Source organism: Perissodus microlepis, chromosome 17 (assembly GCF_051167445.1).
Source record: "Perissodus microlepis isolate ML-2025 ecotype Zambia chromosome 17, ASM5116744v1, whole genome shotgun sequence".
Lineage (NCBI taxonomy): Eukaryota > Metazoa > Chordata > Actinopteri > Cichliformes > Cichlidae > Perissodus > Perissodus microlepis.
Window position 1 is genome coordinate 35,970,078 of NC_140477.1, and position 20,353 is coordinate 35,990,430.

The window sequence follows — 20,353 nt, forward strand, 5'->3', positions numbered from 1 at the left end:
ATAGCAAGGCTCATTCATATTGCAAGGTGTTACAGGAACAGCACTCCCCCAAAAAGGTGTCATGGCTGGCATATCTGCAAAAGTCTTAGTCCAGAAGATTACAGTAAGGCAAAGAGCGTTGTTCTGAGTGGTCTTCAACACGAGGTTTACCCTGACATCTTCACATGTCTTCAAGCCCAAAAAGACATTCCAAAACAGAGCCTTCTCAGAAAACTCTCTCCTTTCAAAGACAATGCAGACTGTCTCAGGGTTGGTGGTCGCCTTTCACAAGCCAGCATGGAAAGCGACGAAGTACACCCCATTATCATCCCAGGCGACCACCATTTAACTACTCTACTAATCCGACACTACCACCAACAGGTGCAGCACCAGGGGCGCCATTTCACAGAGGGAGCCATGAGATCCGCTGGCTTCTGGATTGTTGGTGGGAAACGGAGCATCAGTTTAGTCATCCACCACTGTGTAATTTGCCGCAAGCTCAGGTGGAACACAGAAACGCAAAAAATGTCAGACTTACCCATCGATCGTGTGACAGTCTGCCCCCCGTTTACTTACGTCGGAGTCGACGTCTTTGGACCGTGGACAATAAGCTCTCGGAGAACAAGAGGAGGCCTTGCTAGCAGCAAACGCTGGGCCGTCATCTTCACCTGCTTGGGCATCAGGGCCATTCATGTTGAGGTCATCGAGACGATGGAGTCGTCTAGTTTTATCAATGCTCTGAGACGATTCATCTCTATCCGAGGACCAGTAAAGCAGCTGAGGTCCGACTGTGGGACCAACTTTCTGGGACCGTGCAAGGAGCTCGGAATAACTTCAAAACACTGCGACAACCAGGAAATTCAAGACTTTTTATCCAAGAATGAATGCACATGGATCTTCAACCCTCCTCATAGTTCTCATATGGGAGGAAGTTGGGAGCGCGTGATCGGCGTCGTGAAGCGCATACTGGACTCTATGCTAACTGTCAACCCAGTTCGCCTGTTGACCCATGAGGTTCTCGTTACCCTTCTAGCAGAGGTAACCGCTATTGTAAACTCTCGACCGCTACTACCAGTCTCGTCAGATCCAGATTGCCCCTTTCTTCTTACGCCTGCTACCCTCCTTACGCAGAAAACTGGATTGCCACCTACACCACCCGGACACTTTGACAATAAAGATTTGTTCGGACGCCACTGGAGACAAGTGCAACATCTTTCAAATGTCTTCTGGCACCGTTGGAAAACACAGTACCTGCCGACACTCCAAGAGCGAAGAAAATGGCAATCTGTGAGTCAAAATCTTCAAAAGGGAGATCTAGTTCTTCTAAAGGACAGTCGAGCTAAGAGAAACCACTGGCCCATGGGGGTGGTTTTTGAGACCTTTCCTAGCCAAGACGGACATGTCAGAAAGATTGAGGTAAAGGTCACTTCTGGAGGAATATCTAAAACCTTCTTAAGACCAGTGACAGAGACTGTACTCCTGCTGCGAAATACTAATAGAGACATTGCTCCTTAAAGATGGTGATGACATCCGATAGATGTCAGACGGGGAGTGTGCTGGTGTAGTTCTTCTTCCCACCAGCAAGAGTCGCTACAGTTCTTTCATGCCAAGTTTTGTTTGTTATTAGCTGTAGAGTTAGTAATGCAGCACACTTTGAGAAAAGACTGACTCAGCATGTTGTTCAGATAAACATCTGCATCCATCCTCTTCGTTGTTTTACAGAAAGCATCGCTTGTGAGTATTTAAGTTGAATAAGAGTTAATGCAACTATATTTGCTATTATTTATGCACTTTTATGGTTAAAGGTGTACTGTATTCAGATTTACTTTCTTTCCTATGTTAGCTAGTTTAGTCAGCTGATTTGCATTATCGTGTGAATATATAGACTGAATACTGCTTATTTCTTCTGTTTGTAGTTTCACTCTGTTGATAATTGAAGGCAGCGTTAATAAAAGGGACGATACACCTGTCAGTTGTCGAGGAGTTTATCTATCTGCATAACTGTGTCCAGTGTAGCAGTGAGGGCAGAATACTCTGAGAAGCCTGAGAGAGAACATCAAGAGAAATCATTAACAGAAACTGAATTTTATCCATTTTTAATCTCACTGTGCAACACAGAACTGACAAGGTGTTCCTATATACGACTCTACGAGCACACAACCAGCAGAGTATGCACAGTTGTTATCTCGCATACAGGGAGTTCCACCAAACCTATGCAGCACAGATGGATAAGGGGAAGATTTCAGCAACTTGAAGCATGAAAACATAAACTAAAGACACTCCTCCATCATGTTCGGTTAATCACATGATTTGTGTGACAGGGCACTCCTCAGGCTGATCCAGGAACAGCGTCTGAAACATGTGGTTGTAGAAGTCAGGGTGGTAGAGGCAGGCTCGGGCACAGTCTGGGCTGAAGTTCAACTCTAGGATCTGAGGTTGTATTATACGTTCACCTGAAGGATGAGAACACATAAACGATTCACAGGCTGATCACACAGTAGATAAAGTTTTAGTGTGATAAACTGATATGTGCAATGTCTTTTTACAAAACTACACCTGTTGTGCCGCCAACAGGTGTAGTTTTGTAAAAAGACTGTAAATGGGCCGAAATAGCCAAACACTTTCCAAAGATACTGTCTCATTAAGCTCTCTGAAGCTCACAATAAACACATTTCTTGATGACATATTCTAGGAAGACTGGATAAGCAGAAAATAACTGCAAAATATGGCATGTCTTTATCCTGTCTTCCTCCTTCCACCCCAACCGGTGGCAGCAGATGGCCCCGCCCCTCCCTGAGCCTGGTTCTGCTGGAGGTTTCTTCCTGTTAAAAGGGAGTTTTTCCTTCCCACTGTCGCCAAAGTGCTTGCTCATAGGGGGTCATGTGATTGTTGGGTTTTTCTCTGTATGTATTATTGTAGGGTCTACCTTACAATATAAAGCCCCTTGAGGCGACTGCTGCTGTGATTTGGCGCTGTGTAAATAAAACTGAATTGAATTGAAGTCTAGATACAGACACTTTATTCTGGTTCAGATGCACCTGGTTCCAACCAAGGCACGATTACAAGGATTCAGACTCTGGGGTAGGGTCTGCATGTTTTGTTGTAAAAAAGGTGTTTTGAGTTTCTTTTCTTTAATCTGTACCCTTCTCCTGTCACTTTCATGAATCCCTGTTTTATTCTGAGCCTTTGTCTTCAAAAGACCTCGAGCTCAATAAGGCCTCTGAAATGTTGATAGATACTACAAGGGCTCAGTTTGATTTAGTCGTGAAAGTGACCTCTTTTACATATTTACTACACAAATACGGACATTCACTCAATTCTAGCTGTGCATCAGGGAGAGTGTTAATCACATGGAAGATTCTACCAAGCAGCTAAATCATTTAAGAGAGAAAAAACCTTGTATCAGAATTGGACAGCTAACGTCCTGTGTCACTGACATCCTGATTTCTTCACACGTGGAGCGAAGGATGGAAATGCCTCTCATGCAGCCTGACACCTGACACCAGCCTGATCTGAACTTGTGACGGTGGTTCTGAGAACCAGTTTGCTGCAAGAGATGCTGCTAAAAGGCAAATTGCTTGTTAAGTATTTAAACTTATAACCCCACTTTAACCTCTTTTCTACTGTCAGGGCTACTGTACGTGATGATCCTTTTTATCTTGCAATCTGTACTTGTACAGTGTGGATTTTCCCCGAGCTTTCCAGAAAGTTGAATGATGGTAAAACATGCTTTGCACAGCTTTTAAATGAGTCTGTGTGATTCTTTTCTGCCTGGGAATGCATAACGGGACAAATTTGCAACCTCTCCTTCGCCCTCTCAACCTTGATTGAAGCAGAATCTCAAAGTTACAGAATCTTGTGTTAATGAATTTGGGGAGACAAAATAAATGTAGAGAGATGCTCCCAAAGGTCACAGAAGAAAAAACATGAGCCAGGTCAAATAAAAAGAGAGCTTGCCTTTGAAACAAATATGGTTAAGGTGCCTCTGAGGCTCAAGACAAATGTTACTGGCTTTGATGATCAGCAGGATAAATGGGCGGGCGATCGTGGCTCAAGAGTTGGGCGTTCGCCTTGTAATCGGAAGGTTGCCGGTTCGAGCCCCGGCTTGGACAGTCTCGGTCGTTGTGTCCTTGGGCAAGACACTTCACCCGTTGCCTACTGGTGGTGGTCAGAGGGCCCGGTGGCGCCAGTGTCCGGCAGCCTCGCCTCTGTCAGTGCGCCCCAGGGTGGCTGTGGCTACAATGTAGCTTGCCATCACCAGTGTGTGAATGTGTGTGTGAATGGGTGGATGACTGGACATGTAAAGCGCTTTGGGGTCCTTAGGGACTAGTAAAGCGCTATATAAATACAGGCCATTTACCATAAATGCTCACCATTTTGTCCTCTACTCCACTTTAGCATGAGGTCTACAGCATAGATGGCCCGGGATGAAGGATAGGGACAAATACCATATGGTGCCGGTCTAGAAGTGGCTGCCTCAAAGAGCTCCTTGAAAGCTTTAAATAACTCTCCCTGTAAAGAAAAATGGACAAAAACCCAGATTTGAGTACGATAACCATACTAGGATTAAGGCCTTAGAGATACTGTCACACGTGCTTCATAATCTGTGCAGATGCTGGTACCTAATTTGCAGATTCCAGCAGGTGGTGTGAGGGCTTTATATACTCCTGGAAGAATCATAATTTGTGCTGACATGCCACTGATGACTGAAAACATCAGTGACCAGCTTGGTATCACTTCTTATAAACAAACCATTTCCCTAAACTCTCAGAAAGAGCATCCTAAACTGAAAAGCACTTAACATTTTCACTCACTTCCACTTCTTTCCATGGATACTGTGGGTACTGCTTCTCAAACATTGGGATGAACTCATCATAGTGCACCTACGAAAGGGACCCATCCAAACTGTTATTACTAGACTTTGATGACGACAACAGCTATGGCAAGACATACAAATTAAAATAGAGAAGATACCTGCTTAAGCTCCACCCCCTCGGCATAGTTCATGACAGTGAAGTGCTTTTGGTAATCATCAAAATGGTCCAAGGAGAACGGTCTAGGCAGAAACACCAAAAGATCAGCACCAGCACGGCAAAGGGTCAAAGATGGAGGAGCAACAACAAACTGCCATCATAACAGGTTTAACTTAGTGAAGAGCCAATCAATGGATAAGAAACAAGACAATCTTTGAATATGAAAGAATAGACAGAAACATTATTTTGCTAGTTTTGGTTGGTTTGTAACGTCTATGTTAACTTTTGATATATTTAATTAAATTGTGCTGTTATTTTTTACATCAAATGGAACAAAAAAACCAAAAAAAAAAAACTAATGAGTGCCACAAAAGCAGTGTGTGCCATCATCTGCCTTTTCCTGTCTGACTTCGCTTTGCTTAGTGTCCACAGATTATTAACTATGGATGTAATCCAGCTACTATGAAACAAAGTCTGAGGAATCAGACTGTGCAGAGAAAGGTACCCTACAGGAAAGAACTCTTTCTGTATGTATGCATTTCTTACCTGTTGGCAAAGCGCAGCCAGAAGACATTATAGGCATAGAGACGCAGAGGCTGCACAGAACGCAACATCAACATGTAGCGAATGTCAAACTTCACCATTCCCACTTCCTCCCTGTTGAACAGGACTGGATCTTCGAGATACTTACACACCACCTGGAACATGAAAACAAATGTGAGCTTTACAGTCCTGACACCGTGTGAATCTTAAAGTCATGCAGCACGGAGTCTGCACTTCTGTATCCCTTTGAAGATTTCTGTGATGGAAATTTGTTTTACCTTAGTGTATCGATCCTGTGTTCTGATAACAGTAAATATAAATATATGAGTTACAGATAGAAAGGATAGCATCATATATGTCTTATGTGGTTAAACAGCAAATGGAGTGGTCCCTATACAGCACCTTTCTACCTGATCACTGTTTTCTGTGCTGATCTAACATTCACACTCTCGCACTCATACCCGATGGACGTGTCAGAGAGCAGCTTGGGGGTTAATCTTGCCCAGAGATATTTGGCATGCACCACTGGAGCAGATGGGATCAAATCACAAACCTTATTAGCAGATGAACTGTTCTAGAATTACTGTATTATTTTTGTAAAGTAATGCAGTGTTATAAAATGAGAATATCTATTAGTTAATGAAGTTGACAACAATAATAGTTAATAACAGCTAATCATGCATAATTCTGATGTGTGAATGTCATTGTGACTGGTTGTCTGTAACTCTGTGTTAGCCCTGCGACAGGCCAGCGACCTGTCCAGGGTGTAAGACTAGTTTATGGTCATTCTCATCACACTGCTCTTCTCTTTTTCTAATTAATGATCAAGTCTTCTACCCATCTTTCTTTGACCTCATCCACCATTGAGGTCAAGTGGAAGCGGTTTGGAAAGTGATACAGAAGGCCCCTTCTGAACATATACACATATACATACATATATAAGTTTATATAAGTGTCATTCTTGGTTTCTGTGTATGTGTGCCATCACCTTTGGTGTACTCTCTCGCTGCCTGATTATGTAATCCAGGTTGTTGGTTATGTGTGTGTCTAGTCCACGAGCTAAATTCCAAGGCTTACAGATCCAGTGGTTATCTTCTCCCCTGAAAAAATATAAGGCAACTTTTAATTATCCAGTTAATAATGATAATAACAATAATAAATACATAAAAGGAAACTTGTGTTCAATTATTTCTTCATTGTAACACTGCCTGTTTATGGTCCACACTTGCATTCGTGGGTTGTTCCCTTTAAAATATGCATCTCTGCTGATGCCAAACAGCTTAAGCTGCTATTGACTTTTGCTTGCTGCTGTTTATTAAATTAGATGATTGAAGTCTGAAGAAAGAAGAAATATAAAGTTTATTATTTTACAATTCAATTCCATTTTATTTATATAGCACCAAATCACAACAGCAGTCGCCTCAAGGCACTTTACATTGTAAAGACCTTAAAACATTAATAAACAGGAACATGTGGAAGAACCATACCAAGCCACAGACTGGATCTCTCCTGTTCACCAGGATGGTCACACACTGTTGTGGGATCCCACCCTTCAATCTGCATTTGTCACAACATGCCCAAGCAGACCCTGTAAGTGTTTAATGGGACTGAGGTCGGGACTGCAGGCAGGCCCTTCCATGCTCTAATCTCTGATAAACCCCACCCTGTGTTGTCATCTTTAAGTTCAGTCCCAGACTGTGGCAGTATGTCGATATCTCACCATCACACTGCCTCTACCAGAAGCTGTTACAGTATAGCCTGGATTATACTTGGTTGCTGGTGACCCACATGTACAGCTTCCAGTTCCCTTCTTTCGTGCTCCTTTTTCCTGATATTGCTGCCATTTGATAACAACTACGACCGTCTTCCTCTGCTTGTCCAGCATCACTATGTTAGCCATCACCAGTTTGTCTGTCTGTATCTGGAAGTCCCACAGGATCTTAGCTCGGTCATTCTCAAGCACCCTAGGGGAGCGTGTCCCTTTTTGACCTCAGGACTTCCAGGCCATACTCAGCACAGATGTTTCTGGATACTATTCAGGGTGTCTGTGTGAAACACTGCGGTTAAGTTCTTCCTTCCTTTTATTATTTGTCATAAAAACTAGAGATGACTAGAAACAAACAAAATCAGAATCCCAACCTTTGTTGCTGGTAATGCTTGATGAATTGTGGCAGCTCTGTCTGTAGGTTGAAGGTCTGCGGTAACCAGTCGGGTCCTGGGCTGCCTTTCACCCTGCGAGCCACAGCAGCCAGGCAGTCCTTCACAGTGATGATGCTCTCACAGGGAAACTGGTTCAGCAACACATGAGGCCGCTCCACACTGAGTTTGCTGCCAAATCAAAACATGATACTTAACCTTTCTGACAGTCCAACAACAACCTCACCTAACGCTGGTTCATAGCTGCTTTATCAAGTGTCAACATAACTTTGCTGATAGACTTAGAATAATCACATGTTTGAGTTTGAGATTAACTCATGAACTCTGACTTCTTTTAACTTTCTGGTATTTAGGTATTTATGAACTTACATACCTCCCCAGCATGAAAACAGGTCACTTTTTAAAATTGTGTTGGAATCAATTAAAGCTGAGATTAGGATGTTTATGCAACAATGTAGCGCAGCCTAGCAACAAACATACAGAGTTTATTATTAATTATTTACTTATTAAGTCACACAAAAAAAACATGTTCTTGGCATTCACACATAATAAAGCCTGTTTTCATAATTCCTGCCTGACAGTTGGTCAAGATCAGTGTTAGCTTTGAAATAAAGTCTAATAAAGTCTTTCTATTAGTCACTCAACACACACACACACACCAACAGAATACACAAACTGTGAGTTAACATATAATAATATTATAACACAGCCAGGATCATGCCTATTTGGACAACTGATCTCTATTATTGTTGGATCTTTACATTACAATATTAAGCACCTTAGGGCGCTATATAAATAAATCTGTTCACCACAAACGTGAATCAAACAATCAAGATGTGACTGATGTGCAGACTTTCAGTGTTATTTTGAAGAGTTTAACAAACGTTCAGGTGTTTAGCCGTTTTTATACACAGACATATTCGTTTTCAGAAGCTCAAAAATAATTTGGCAAACTAAAATAACTTCAAACTGAAAAATATCTAAAATACTTGAATGAAAACCCTTTGCAACGTGACCCATGGACATCACCAGTGTTGGGAAGGTTACTTTTAAAATGTATCCCACTACAGATTACAGATTACATGGCCCAACATGTATTTTGTAACGTATTCCGTTACGTTACTCAATGAGAGTAACGTATTCTGAATACTTTGGATTACTTAATATATTGTCATGCTTTCTACAACTACATGAATGTACTGTTGCTGTGTGATTTATTACTATTAAAGAAGGTTACTCGCCAACCAGTACCAACTGTGATGGTTTTGTGTTCACTTAATACAACCTACTGACACGATGATCAGAAAAGCACTATACTTAGTGCATAAGAATTATGCACAATTCACTGAATTCTGTAGCCTGGTGTATAAGGCCCCAAGGACCTGTGTGCTGTGACTCTGCAGAAATAGGTGTTTCCTGGTTTCCTTGAGCACATGTTTTTTTAATCCAACAGCTACCATGTATGAAACAGTCACTTATGAAGAAATCATGTCTGTCTAGCTCCATAATGTCACAGAGTTATGAATGCAGCTTTGCTTGCTCACCTGTAGTCTTTGATGTGATTATAGCGCCAAATGATATCTGCCTCGTCCTCATCCTCTATCAGCTGGAACCGAGGGTGGCTAAGGTTGTTTGTTACTTGTGACATTTCAGAGTAAACCCTGGAAACAAATGAACAAAACAATAACAAAAAAACTCTTTTTATTGAGCTTTTTAATTAGCACTTAAAGTGGACATGAAACTCTTTATCTATGAACTTGCACCACTGAGCCCTGCTCTCAAAAACAGACTGTCTGTGACGCTGGATTTAAGAAATTAGGGCTTAAAGTTTTAAAACATGTTTAACGCCATCGGGTTGGTTGGTTGCGACCAGTAGACTTGCATTAGTTTATGTTAGGTAATTGGTAACAAAACCAATAACTCGGGGAAAGCGAAGGGACGTAAACTAAAAATCAGTCTCTGGTGGCTCTTCGTTGTTTGGTTAGCTATACTGAAACGGGAAAATACACCTGCTAGCTGTAATGTTTGGATTTGTAAAGCACTTTGTAAATGAAGACTGTATGAAGGAAAGCCTGTTTGAGTCGGATGACAGGTTGTTCACCAGACTCACAAGCTGGAGTCAAAAACGGATTTTTCCTTGTGTGTACCGAGTGGCACAATCAGCCAACACGATTATATGTATTTTATGCAATAAAGGAATGTCTGTTCTCATCCAAACAGTTTACAACGTAACAGGTTAATACAGAGCTTCCCAAAGTGTGGGGCCCGCCGCCTAGGGGGGGCGCAGGGCCATTGCAGGGGGCGGGCGCCGTATGAAAAGGGAAAAAAAACGCTTGGACACTGCTAGCACGCACTGGGCTCTTCAAATCACGGACAAACAGGATCCCACATTCTGGATTTTTAGTTCACAAACACTTGTTGTAATGACTAACTACTCCTGACAGTTTGGAGATGTTTGCTCTTTATACAGTAAAGTTACAGCGGGATACAAATAATATCAGGCTGATCCTGCCACGATTTGTTCCCCTGGTTCAAATCACAGACAAACAGGATCCCACAGCTGTTTATGTTTTTGAACCCATTTTGCACAGAGAGGCATTTTTTGAAAAATGTATTGACAGCAATGTTGAATATTATTACACAGGAAAAAAAAACTACACGTAAAATAATCACACCGTGACGCCTCTGCCTTTGTAAATAGACAGTAACTGTTTGTGTATATGTAAGCGTGTAAAGCCTGCAGACAGTCAGATTAACAGTATTTTGTCTCTATCTGCCATTCTGCAGCTCATCTCATGTAAACAATAACGTGGCGCACAGCGTGACGTGGAAAAAGGCACGTATTTTATCGTCCACACTAAATGCAAAAAAGGAGTTTTAAAAAATCTCCATTCATGGTTTGGGAACCACTGGGTTAATACATGTGCATCACAACACAAACTGTTCTTCTTACCGAAGCACGAATCCTGTCACTGTCCGCAGCAAACATAGACTGATGTGTTCGATGGAGAGAAGAAAAACCAAGAAACTGGTTTTGGTTAACTGTCTGGTTTAAAATATAACGTCCAGTCAGTCTCATTGTATACTCTTGTATACTCATTGTATATGTTTAATCGGCTTCATCTGATATATACGATCTCAAAGAGATTGAGCTCTTCCAGCTTATCTTTACCCACAAGTGGAGGAAAAGGATTTAACATCCAGCCTTTTTATGGGGACGGTGACACAGAGCGCTAAAGTAGAGTTTACTTAGCAGTGACTTTGCTAATAGTTCAACATATTTAATTCTAATTCAAAGTATAATCAAGACCAGATCTAATCACTAGGATGAGTAAGAAAATCATGTTTGAGTAATGAGTTTGAGTAATGAACGCCTGACTTTTTCCACCCAGATTCCCGAAGCATTCTTTTGACTACAGTGTGTCCTCGGCTCCCTCTGTGAATGAGAGCACAGCAGACTCTGTGTGTGTGTGTGTGTGTGTGTGTGTGTGTGTGTGTGTGTGTGTGTGTGTGTGTGTGTGTGTGTGTGTGTGTGTGTGTGTGTGAGTGAAAGGCACCAGAGTCCAATGTGACTGTGATTTTGAATAACAGAAGTGATGCTGTGACTGACAAACACAGCGTCATAAAGGGAAAAAGCAGGTTCACATGTACAGTTCACATGAGACTGAGCTAATGAGAACTCATGTTGATGTAAAGCAGCATATAAACTGAATGGGACATGATGAAGAGCGACAGCATATATGAAGCGATTTGTTGTATAAAACCCTGAGCAGAAGTTATTTTGAGTTTCTTTAAATTCAGAAAAGTTTTTCTAGTTGTAGACATAGCATGAAACAATGAATCCTGTACATGCACCTTAGATTTCAGTTGAGCATCAACTATGCATTCAGATACATTCCACCACACACTGAAATCTGGCCTCTATGTTGGTAAAGATTAAAATATTATCTATAGTCAGACAAACACTACATGGAGATCATCTCGACCTGCAAATTCCCAACAAAGTAAATGTGTTATCTTTAGTGAGGGAGAGAGTGGAGGCAGGCAGTGACCTTCCTGATACACATGAACAGGCGCTTTCCAAGCAACGTCTAAAGCTGTGGACCAGCTCAGTATTTCTCCTTCATATACAGATATCCACTTTCTTTGTGTCACATTATTATTATTATATTATCCAAATACAGAAGCCTGCAGCAAGTCAGTGCCTAACTCAGAAAGGCCCTACAGGTAAATTTAATAAAAAAGATTTCTGTAACAGTGAGAAACTTACTTGTAGACTTTGTCCTTCGGAACAGTGTAAGGCTGCATTTCCACTGGAAGCTGCTCCTTGTTTTCCCGAGCAATGTTCTGCAGCGACAGACACAGAGACGACCCAACAACACCGACGATTAGGCTTCAGTTCAGCTCAGATATTGACTGTGGATACATCACATACAGTGGTGTGAAAAAGTGTTCCTGACTTCATATGTTTGTCAAGCTTAAATGTTTCAGATCATCAAACAAATTTAAATCCAGGACAAAGATTTCACCTCCTTTAAAAATGCAGTTTTAAATGTTTATTATTAAAGGTGAAAAACCAGCTGGGCCCACTCATCTTTGCAGGATTGTTGTAATTCAGCCACACTGGAGGGTTTTTCAGGTCATGCCACAGCATCTCAAGATTCAAGATTCAAGAACTTTATTGTCAATACAACAATATACACAGTATACAGCGTACCGAGATGCTGTTTCACCCCAAGCCCCCCATGGTGCATTTATATGAGTATAAATGATATATCTCCAAGAGATATAAAACTAGGATTTACACATAAATAATAACTTGCTAAATTTGGGTCAAATTAAGTGATAAAAAGGTACTATTACTAACTTTATCTATGTAATAAACACAGACAGGACAGAGACAATATGAAGTGGATTGTGCAGCAGGTACTGAATACCAGGTTGAAGTTATGAGTCAGGATATTTTAGACGAGAACGGACGAAGACGTGCAAGAGACAAAATATGCAAATATAGTATAGTTTAGATGTGACTGAGTGTGCAAATAAGCAGATTGTTCCCAGGTCCGGTTTGTAGTGCATTTGTGGAAGTTTGTGTTGTTTTTGAGTCTTTTGGTGAGTACTGTAAGGTGTTTGTAAAGGTGTTTGTGTTTATCAGTCCTCTGGTGGTAGTGAGTTGAGGGCTCTGACTGCTTGGGGGAAAAGCTCTTGCAGTGTCTGGTCATTACAGTTTTGATGCTGCGAAACCGTCTGCCAGATGGAAGGAGGGAGAACAGTGCATGTGAGGGGTGGAGAGTGTCCTTCACTATGCTGTTCGCACGTCGGATTCAGGTCAGGACTTTGACCTCTGAAGTCTATATGTTGTTTTTCTTAAGCCACTCAGAGGTGGACTTGCTGGTGTTTTTTGGGTCGTTGTCCTGTTGTAGAACTCAAGTGTGCATCAGCTTGAGGTCACAAAGAGCTGGCCGGATATTCTCCTTCAGCATGTTTTGTTAGACGGCAGAATTCATGGTTCCGTTTACCACAGCAAGTGTTGCAGGTTCTCAGGCAGCCACACAGACCATCACACTACCACCACCATATTTTACTGTTAGGAAGATGTTCTGGTTCTACTTAAGTGTCTTCTTAATTCAACAGGTCTGCCAGTAATCAGGCCTGGGTGTATTTAATCAAACTGAACTCACCTTTCAAAAACATGTGGTTAATCACAGTTGGATCATAATTTAGGAAATGAGGAAGGGGGTGACTGGACTGTGCCTTAGGTACCGAATGAAAATACTTTGTTGTATTTAAATCTCCTATTCAGTAAAACTTATTTAACATTATTTACTACTTTGTGAACTGTTTGACTTTTTTTTTTATCAAGAATCCAAAAGACTGAATCTGAGTTTGAGATGAGAATAGAAGTTTAATAGAATTCTTGAGGCTGATAAATTTATGTGGTACTCCTCACCTCAAAGAATGAGTCCGGGGGCTCAGCTGTGACGCTGCTGACCTCTTCTAGATCACTAGGTATCCATGGTAACAGACGGCACTGCCGCACCAGAGGGTCTGGCTCTCCATATGTATAGTCACGGGTAACTTCATCTGTGGATAATAATGTAATAAAACATTATGTCATCCAATCATGTTGCATGTTTTAACAGGGAAACTCTATTTCAGGTATCTTGTATCCAAAAACAATCAGATGTATTCATTTTCTGAATTGTGACATGGTGATCGCTCTATGTATGCTGTGTTTCACCTCCTTTGTGCAGGTCCTGCAGAGGCCAGAGCACGGTGTAGGCTAACTGGCCCTGCACGTAGAAGAAAGGAGCCATGCTGCAGGTCGGTTGGTCAGAGTGCCGCACCTGAGAGCCAAACTCATCCATGACGTACCACACGGGAACCTTGTCCTCTGGGGACTGCACAGGAAAACACGGGAGGAAGTGAGGCAGAGGAGGGTCAGGTTCTGGCTTTCAGGTCATTATTATCACAAACTCCCTTTTGTTCAAAGTGTGCTCAGCCCTCGTAAGGACAAGCGTTCATGTGCACACAGGAGGCTCTCTGAGGACTCAGCAGGTTTGTGTTACACATTAGATGCTTTATACTGAAATAAGTCAATGTCAATAAGTTTCACATCATGGTTCCTATAGTAGCTCCACAATCATGTAATATACAGTATTAGGAGAATCATGTGTAGTATATATCTAAGTGATAAGAGTAGTGTTTTCTCACACACCCCCTGAGACAGCTGATAAGTCTGGTTGTACTTCCACATGCGCTCCATCACCAGCTCCACCGTATCAGGGTCGGGGACCTCACCATGGAAGTCCAGCCCCATAAGGGCCGCCATTCTGGGCAACAGGCCTGGGATCTGTTCCAGCTGCTGCCGGGCATGATCCACGCGGTACGTCCACGCGTGATCCACCAGGAAAACGCTGCAGGAATATGGAGACAATCTCACGTTAGATGTTCGTTTGGAAAATTACCTTTAAAGAGCTTTAAAATGCTGACGATTAATAACATCTTAAAAATCACTTTATTCACATAAAGAGAGCGCTGATGGAAAGTAGCAGCAGGAAATTTGCCCAGAAACGATGCAGTTAAATATTTCTGTGGCGGTGTAATATGTCTATGCTGCAGCAGCTCTTCCCCTGGATTCCTTCAAGCTGACACCCTGACCTGCAGGGCACTTTTATTAATCATTTGTAGTCTATGAAATATTACTGGATGAACCTTTAACCTTGTCACTAAAGCAATAGTTCATTTTAGCTCAGAAAATGAAATGTAGTTACAACCAAGGGTTAAAGGGATTTCCATGGTTTTCTTAAGAATTCCAGTAATGCAGTTGTTAACGATGTTCTCTTCTCACTATTTTGTTATAATGTTAATGAATTTAAGGTTTTCTGTGTCATTTTGTTTATATAAATACAAAACAGTAAAGGACAGGGTCAGGATTTCAATGTTCACAGCAATAACACAAAAAACAACTATCCAGTTATTCTTGTTCACCATGAGGTAAGACAACTGATTAATTTCAGTTATTCTGAACATCACCCCATCCATGGGCTTCCTCTAACTACCTGTTCAAGGATTAACAGTTTGAAAATATGAAGCAAAACAGTACTCACTTAGCTCATATAAATATACTAGACTTTGGCACAGCTTTGGAGGAGCAGAATCAAAGCATCTCAAAATATCAAATATGAAAAAGTATGATCTAACATCCAAGAGGAGAGGTAAAGGAAAAGCAATTTTCTGTTAAATAATTTATCTTTTACTTTGTTGATTTGTTAGTTGGAGGCTGGAGATCATCATGGCTATGTCCTTATCATGGACACGGCTATTATAGTTAACAAAAACTGAGCTAAAAAGTGAAACAAAATGCAAAAAAGTTTTGGTTTGAAATCAAATTAAAAAAAATACTGTTTTTGTTTATACACCACATCATTAGTTAATCATTCGTTATTATTGTCTGGTCCTCTTGCTCAATTGTCCCGTCTTCCTCCCATCAGACCAGTTGGTGGCAGCAGATGGCCCCGCCCCTCCTTGAGCCAGGTCCCGCTGGAGGTTTCTTCCGGTTAAAAAGGAGTTTTTCCTTCCCGCTATTCCCAAAGGGTTTCTCAGGTTTTCTCTGTACTATTGGAGGGTCTTTAACTTTTAATATAAAAGGCCTGTATTTAAAGACATTATATAAATACAACTAAAGTGCAGTCTACAGTCATTTATAGTGACATAAATAAGAAACACTTAAATGTTAAGGTCGTAGCATTCCTTTCCTCTCCAAGGAGCACAAAGACAAACATGCAATCAGTGGAAGAAGAGTTATCGTTTGGCGCCCTCACCTGGTCGGCTCCGAGGCTTGCAGACCACTCTCCCGGGTTACAACCACTTTACATCTGATCTCATCTCCAGGATTGTCCTTCTTCTTCTCCTCTCCGTTTTCTTCATCTCCCTCCTCCTCATCTTCATCTTCTTGTTGGAACTGCATTATTCCGAAAACTTCCCCGGCATCATAAATCTACGAAAACAAACATGGCATGAAGGGCCCTGCTGGGAGAATGTCTTTTTAATGTGTGCACGCCACATTTTTAAGGTGCTGCATCTCAGTGTGTATGAAATGTCAGCAGCAGCTTTTTCTGCAACAGTAAACAAACAGTTATTAGGACTGAACACGTGTTTCAGTGCTTCGTGATGTCTGACTCAGAGCACACCTCGCTGGTGATCTTGTGGTGCAGGCTCCTCCAGTAGACCGGAGGGATAGCTGAAGCCTGGAGCGCTGCGCTGTGGAGAGCCACGAACACTCGGAACTCCTCGTCCCCCGCGCCATTCGGAACCGTGGGGTTTGTTGACATTACTGCACTGGAAGTGTATCTCACGTGGAGACGGCGTTAGTAAACCCGGAAGAAGGAGGAGTTTAACAGCTACACAGCTATGCATTGTGGGAGAGTTTTTCGACTATCTGAACTAAAACATACTTCACAAATTAAAAAACCATTAGGTCACTTTTAGAAAAAAGTAACTGGGTTAAAACGCAAAGTCTCACGTGTCAGAACAAAAATAAATATGGTCTTTCAATTAAGTAAATACAACCTGAGATGGACAACAACATAATACATGTTGGTGTGTCATGTTAGTCATTATTTATTTAACAAAACGCCAAAATGCAGAACCAGAGTGTGAAAAACCGAGTCCAGCCCCTGGTTGTTTCTGTCATTTAGTTTTTCCGACTGTCTCTGCATGTTGGCTTAGCTACTGTTCAATGATAGTGACTGTGTAAAATGTCATGTATTGATTATCTGAGGCTATATTTGAATAAGACCTGCTGAGGACCAGATGACTTCATTTACATCCCGATATGTAAAACCTTAGGGAGGTGTTATATGTTCTTAGTACCATGACTGTAAATGCTTACTGACACGGACAAAAATCACAGTTCGTGCCCATTAACGCAAACACACTGACTGTTTGTTATGCCCTAAGACCGGGCTGTTATACATCTGTCAGTAGCTTCTGTTTTTATCAGCAGCGCTAAGTGGCAGAAGCTCAGGCTGGTACAGATGCTTTATATTGAATTTGGTTCAGTTTAAGTTTAATCAAACTTTTGGATAGCTAACCCTAACTAACCTAGACAAACACAACTAGTATCTGCTGGCTGTCTGTTATGAGGGGACCTCGACAGCAGACCTAATCACTAAAGTTGTGGACACATATATGTGACAGACACAGAGGTATCAGAGTACCTGTAGCGTGTCTGAAATGATCTGAGATGTTTGTTTCTCATTTGGCAAATACAGAATTTCTGTGTCACATTAAAACTTCTGCGTTCTTCTCTCTTTGTTGTCAGGTACAGGATAGATGGACAGTTTTGTCTAGCTGCAAACATCCCGCTGCAGCGCGACACCAACACACTTCATGAAATCCTCAGAGAAAACAGCTATGAAGAAAAAGTGAGGACAGTCATTGGGGAAAGAAACTCTGAAAACAGTAAAGTTTATGTAGGCAACAACGTGGTTATAGCCAGGTTTTTAAAACCTAAACACGCAGAATATCGAGTTCTTCAAAAACTAGAACAATTGAGCCAAAACAGCGCTGGAAACTTCCTGCTCCTCTACTCTTATCTCTCCCCACGTAGCACGTGTACAGACATAAAAGATAACAATAACATCCTTAAACAGATTGACATGTACATTCACAAATGGACAGACAGTGCCTTTGTGTTTACAAAAGTTTATGACAAACTCAGTCTGAAGTTGATGTTAGCATACACACACCCATAGACAGAGGGGAGTTGACAGAGTCACTTCTCGAGCTCGCGTGGTCAATGGGCAGCCTCAGAAACATATTTCGCTGTGATAAGTTAGAGTGTGAGTTAGAGTGTCACAGCTGCTATACAGATGGCAGCTATTCTGAGTTTTGTATTAATAACAATGTTAGCCTTCAACAGGCAGGAAACCATAGACAGGAAAGGAGACAGAGTGAGAGCAGCAGAGTAGAAAGAAGATGGGGAAACAGGAGCAGCAGTGGGAGCAGGCCCAACAGAAAAAACATGGGTGGAGGCAGCAGCAGCAAGCGGAACATGTACAGGAGTCAGAGTGAGAGCAGCAGCAGAAACAGTAAAAAAGCTGGAAAACACAAAGGTGGAGGCAGGAGCAGCAGGAAGAGAAGCAAACATAGTAGCAAGAGAAGGAGCAGAGGAGGAAGTACATGGGGAAGCAGGGGGAGGAGCAGCAGTAAAAACAGAGGTGGAGGCTGCAGGAGGAGCAGTAGCAGTAAAGGTTAGAGGAGTTAAAAACAAACCATCATCCCTGGAGACAAACTTCCTTTACACTTTTAAATGATTTTTTTCCCAAACAGCATTTAAATTCTACTTAAAACAAAATATAAAAAATGTTCTGCCCTGTTTTTTCTGAATAAAGTCTTCAGCTTCAAACCTGCTCTGTGTCTGTCTCTGTTACACCGAACATCTGCAGATTAGACTTGATTTACTGATGTCAGTCCCACATCGAGATATTTATTGAGGTACTTACCGTTATTCTGTTTATAATCCAACAGTGCACAGTTGAATGAAAATACATTGCCAGGCAGGTATGTTGAAGTCCATTTTTTTGACATGGAATAAATAGCCATATAAATATATATATAAGAGCGCATCACAGAGACTTTATTATTCCCAGAGGAAAGATTAGTTGTCATAGCAGCAAATACACAACAAACATCAAGCACACACCAATTAGTTAAACTGCAGGAATGTCTTAAAGACATAAACCTGATGACCTCTAATTTTCTGCCTCTAAATTCAGATCAAACTGAGGTTATTGTACTCAGCCCTGAAAATCTTAGAAATATGGTATCTAAGCAGATTCTTACTCTGGATGGCATTACCTTGGCCTCCAGTAACACTGTGAGGAACCTTGGAGTCATTTTTGACTTCCATGCACATATTAAACAAATATGTAGGACTGCTCTAAATTTAGAAATATCCTGTCTCAGAGTGACGCTGAAAAACTAGCTCATGCATTTATTACTTCCAGGCTGGACGACTGTAATTCATTATTATCAGGAAGTCCTAAAAACTCCCTGAAAAGCCTTCAGTTAATCCAAAATGCTGCAGCAAGAGTCCTGACAGGGACTAGAAAGAGAGAGCAGATTTCTCCTGTTTTGGCTTCCCTTCACTGGCTCCCTGTTAAATCCAGAATTCAAAATCCTGCTCCTCACATACAAGGTAGGTAAATAATCAGGCCCCATCAGTAAAAGTACAATGCAAAGTTCTTGTTTCAAATTATACTCAATACATTTCAAATGAAATTAATGAATGAATTACCCAGATGTCTGAATCAAAGTTTAATAATAGGAGATACTTACATGAAATGGGACACCCTGATTGAGATGCTGAGGATGTGACCTCCTCCTAAACTTTCTCCTTCTGTTTTGAAACCAGGTTTTTACCCAAAGATGGAAGAAAATAGAAAACATCTAATCAGTTCACTGGAGACAAGATAGAACACAAATTCAATTTCTTATGTTCAGTAAGCTGAAAAACACTCACCTGTTTGTAGGTCAGTCCTGTCATCTCTTCCAACTATTTAATCTCTCTTGGCTCATGGTAATGTTTCAAATGAAACTGGTGGACAAGAATATTTAACTGTCTCTCTGTGAACACCACCTGGGCCTTTCCTTTAGGTTTCTCTGGAGCAGTGCTGGGATCGTGCAGAGTGGCAGTGATGTTGCCATATTGGCTTCTTGGGACAGCAAAAACCTGTTTCTGCTCTGACACAGAGCTGGAAACAGCCTCAGAAGTATCACCGGTTTTGTTGCTCAGCTCCTTTTAAAGAGCACTCTCCACCTGTGAGGCGAGTTCTTCCAAGGGAAGACTCCCTTCAAGGGAGACAGGGACATTTCTCCCATTGAAACTAGACCAACAAGCCAAACAGTTAATTGTGTCATTTTCCCAAAGTCACACATCAGAGTAAGAAGAGTGTATGAAAGATTGTTTTGAAAGCTCAGAAAGTCATCGGTTTCTGTGTTTGATTCTAGTTTTTATTCTAGGATTAATTCCATAGAGATTGTGCACAGTGTGATGTAAAAAAGTAGAAGCTAAAATTAAAAATAGTAATGTAAGAAATAGTATTTTATATTCAATTCTAGATTTAACAGGAATCCAGTGGAGAAAAGTCAATATAGGAGAAAAATGCTGTCTTTCTGTTTCCTGCGAGTTTTTC

General features: G+C 41.4%; 2 protein-coding genes across 2 annotated transcripts; one reads left to right on the forward strand and one right to left on the reverse strand.

The window, feature by feature from the left end:
- Positions 1-2,059: 2,059 nt before the first annotated feature.
- On the reverse strand, positions 2,060-16,549 carry ttll12 (tubulin tyrosine ligase-like family, member 12). Its single transcript, XM_084909502.1, has 14 exons — positions 16,346-16,549; positions 15,977-16,152; positions 14,371-14,569; positions 13,894-14,053; positions 13,603-13,736; positions 11,923-11,999; positions 9,197-9,313; positions 7,635-7,823; positions 6,484-6,595; positions 5,499-5,650; positions 4,954-5,035; positions 4,794-4,862; positions 4,353-4,491; positions 2,060-2,432 (listed from the first exon to the last, which is right to left on the reverse strand). Exons 1-14 carry the CDS (start codon positions 16,484-16,486, stop codon positions 2,281-2,283), a joined length of 1,899 nt encoding a protein of 632 aa, XP_084765628.1. The 5' UTR covers positions 16,487-16,549; the 3' UTR covers positions 2,060-2,280.
- Positions 16,550-17,389: 840 nt separating this feature from the next.
- On the forward strand, positions 17,390-18,567 carry LOC146370021 (uncharacterized; the record flags this gene model as incomplete). Its single annotated transcript, XM_084909516.1, has 2 exons — positions 17,390-17,876; positions 17,912-18,567. Coding segments are annotated over 2 exons (990 nt in total), but the record flags the coding sequence as incomplete, so codon positions are not given.
- Positions 18,568-20,353: the final 1,786 nt, after the last annotated feature.

What these genes read in the sequence shown, in the direction of transcription:
- ttll12 (XM_084909502.1), bottom strand. Translation starts at nt 16,486, where the DNA reads ATGTCAACAAACCCCACGGTTCCGAATGGCGCGGGGGACGAGGAGTTC. An exon ending in TGGCTGCGCTTTGCCAACAG is followed by an intron (nt 5,036 to 5,498) that starts GTAAGAAATGCA and finishes GTTTCTGCCTAG; the next exon opens with ACCGTTCTCCTTGGACCATT. An exon ending in GTGGAGTAGAGGACAAAATG is followed by an intron (nt 2,433 to 4,352) that starts GTGAGCATTTAT and finishes CTCATCCTTCAG; the next exon opens with GTGAACGTATAATACAACCT.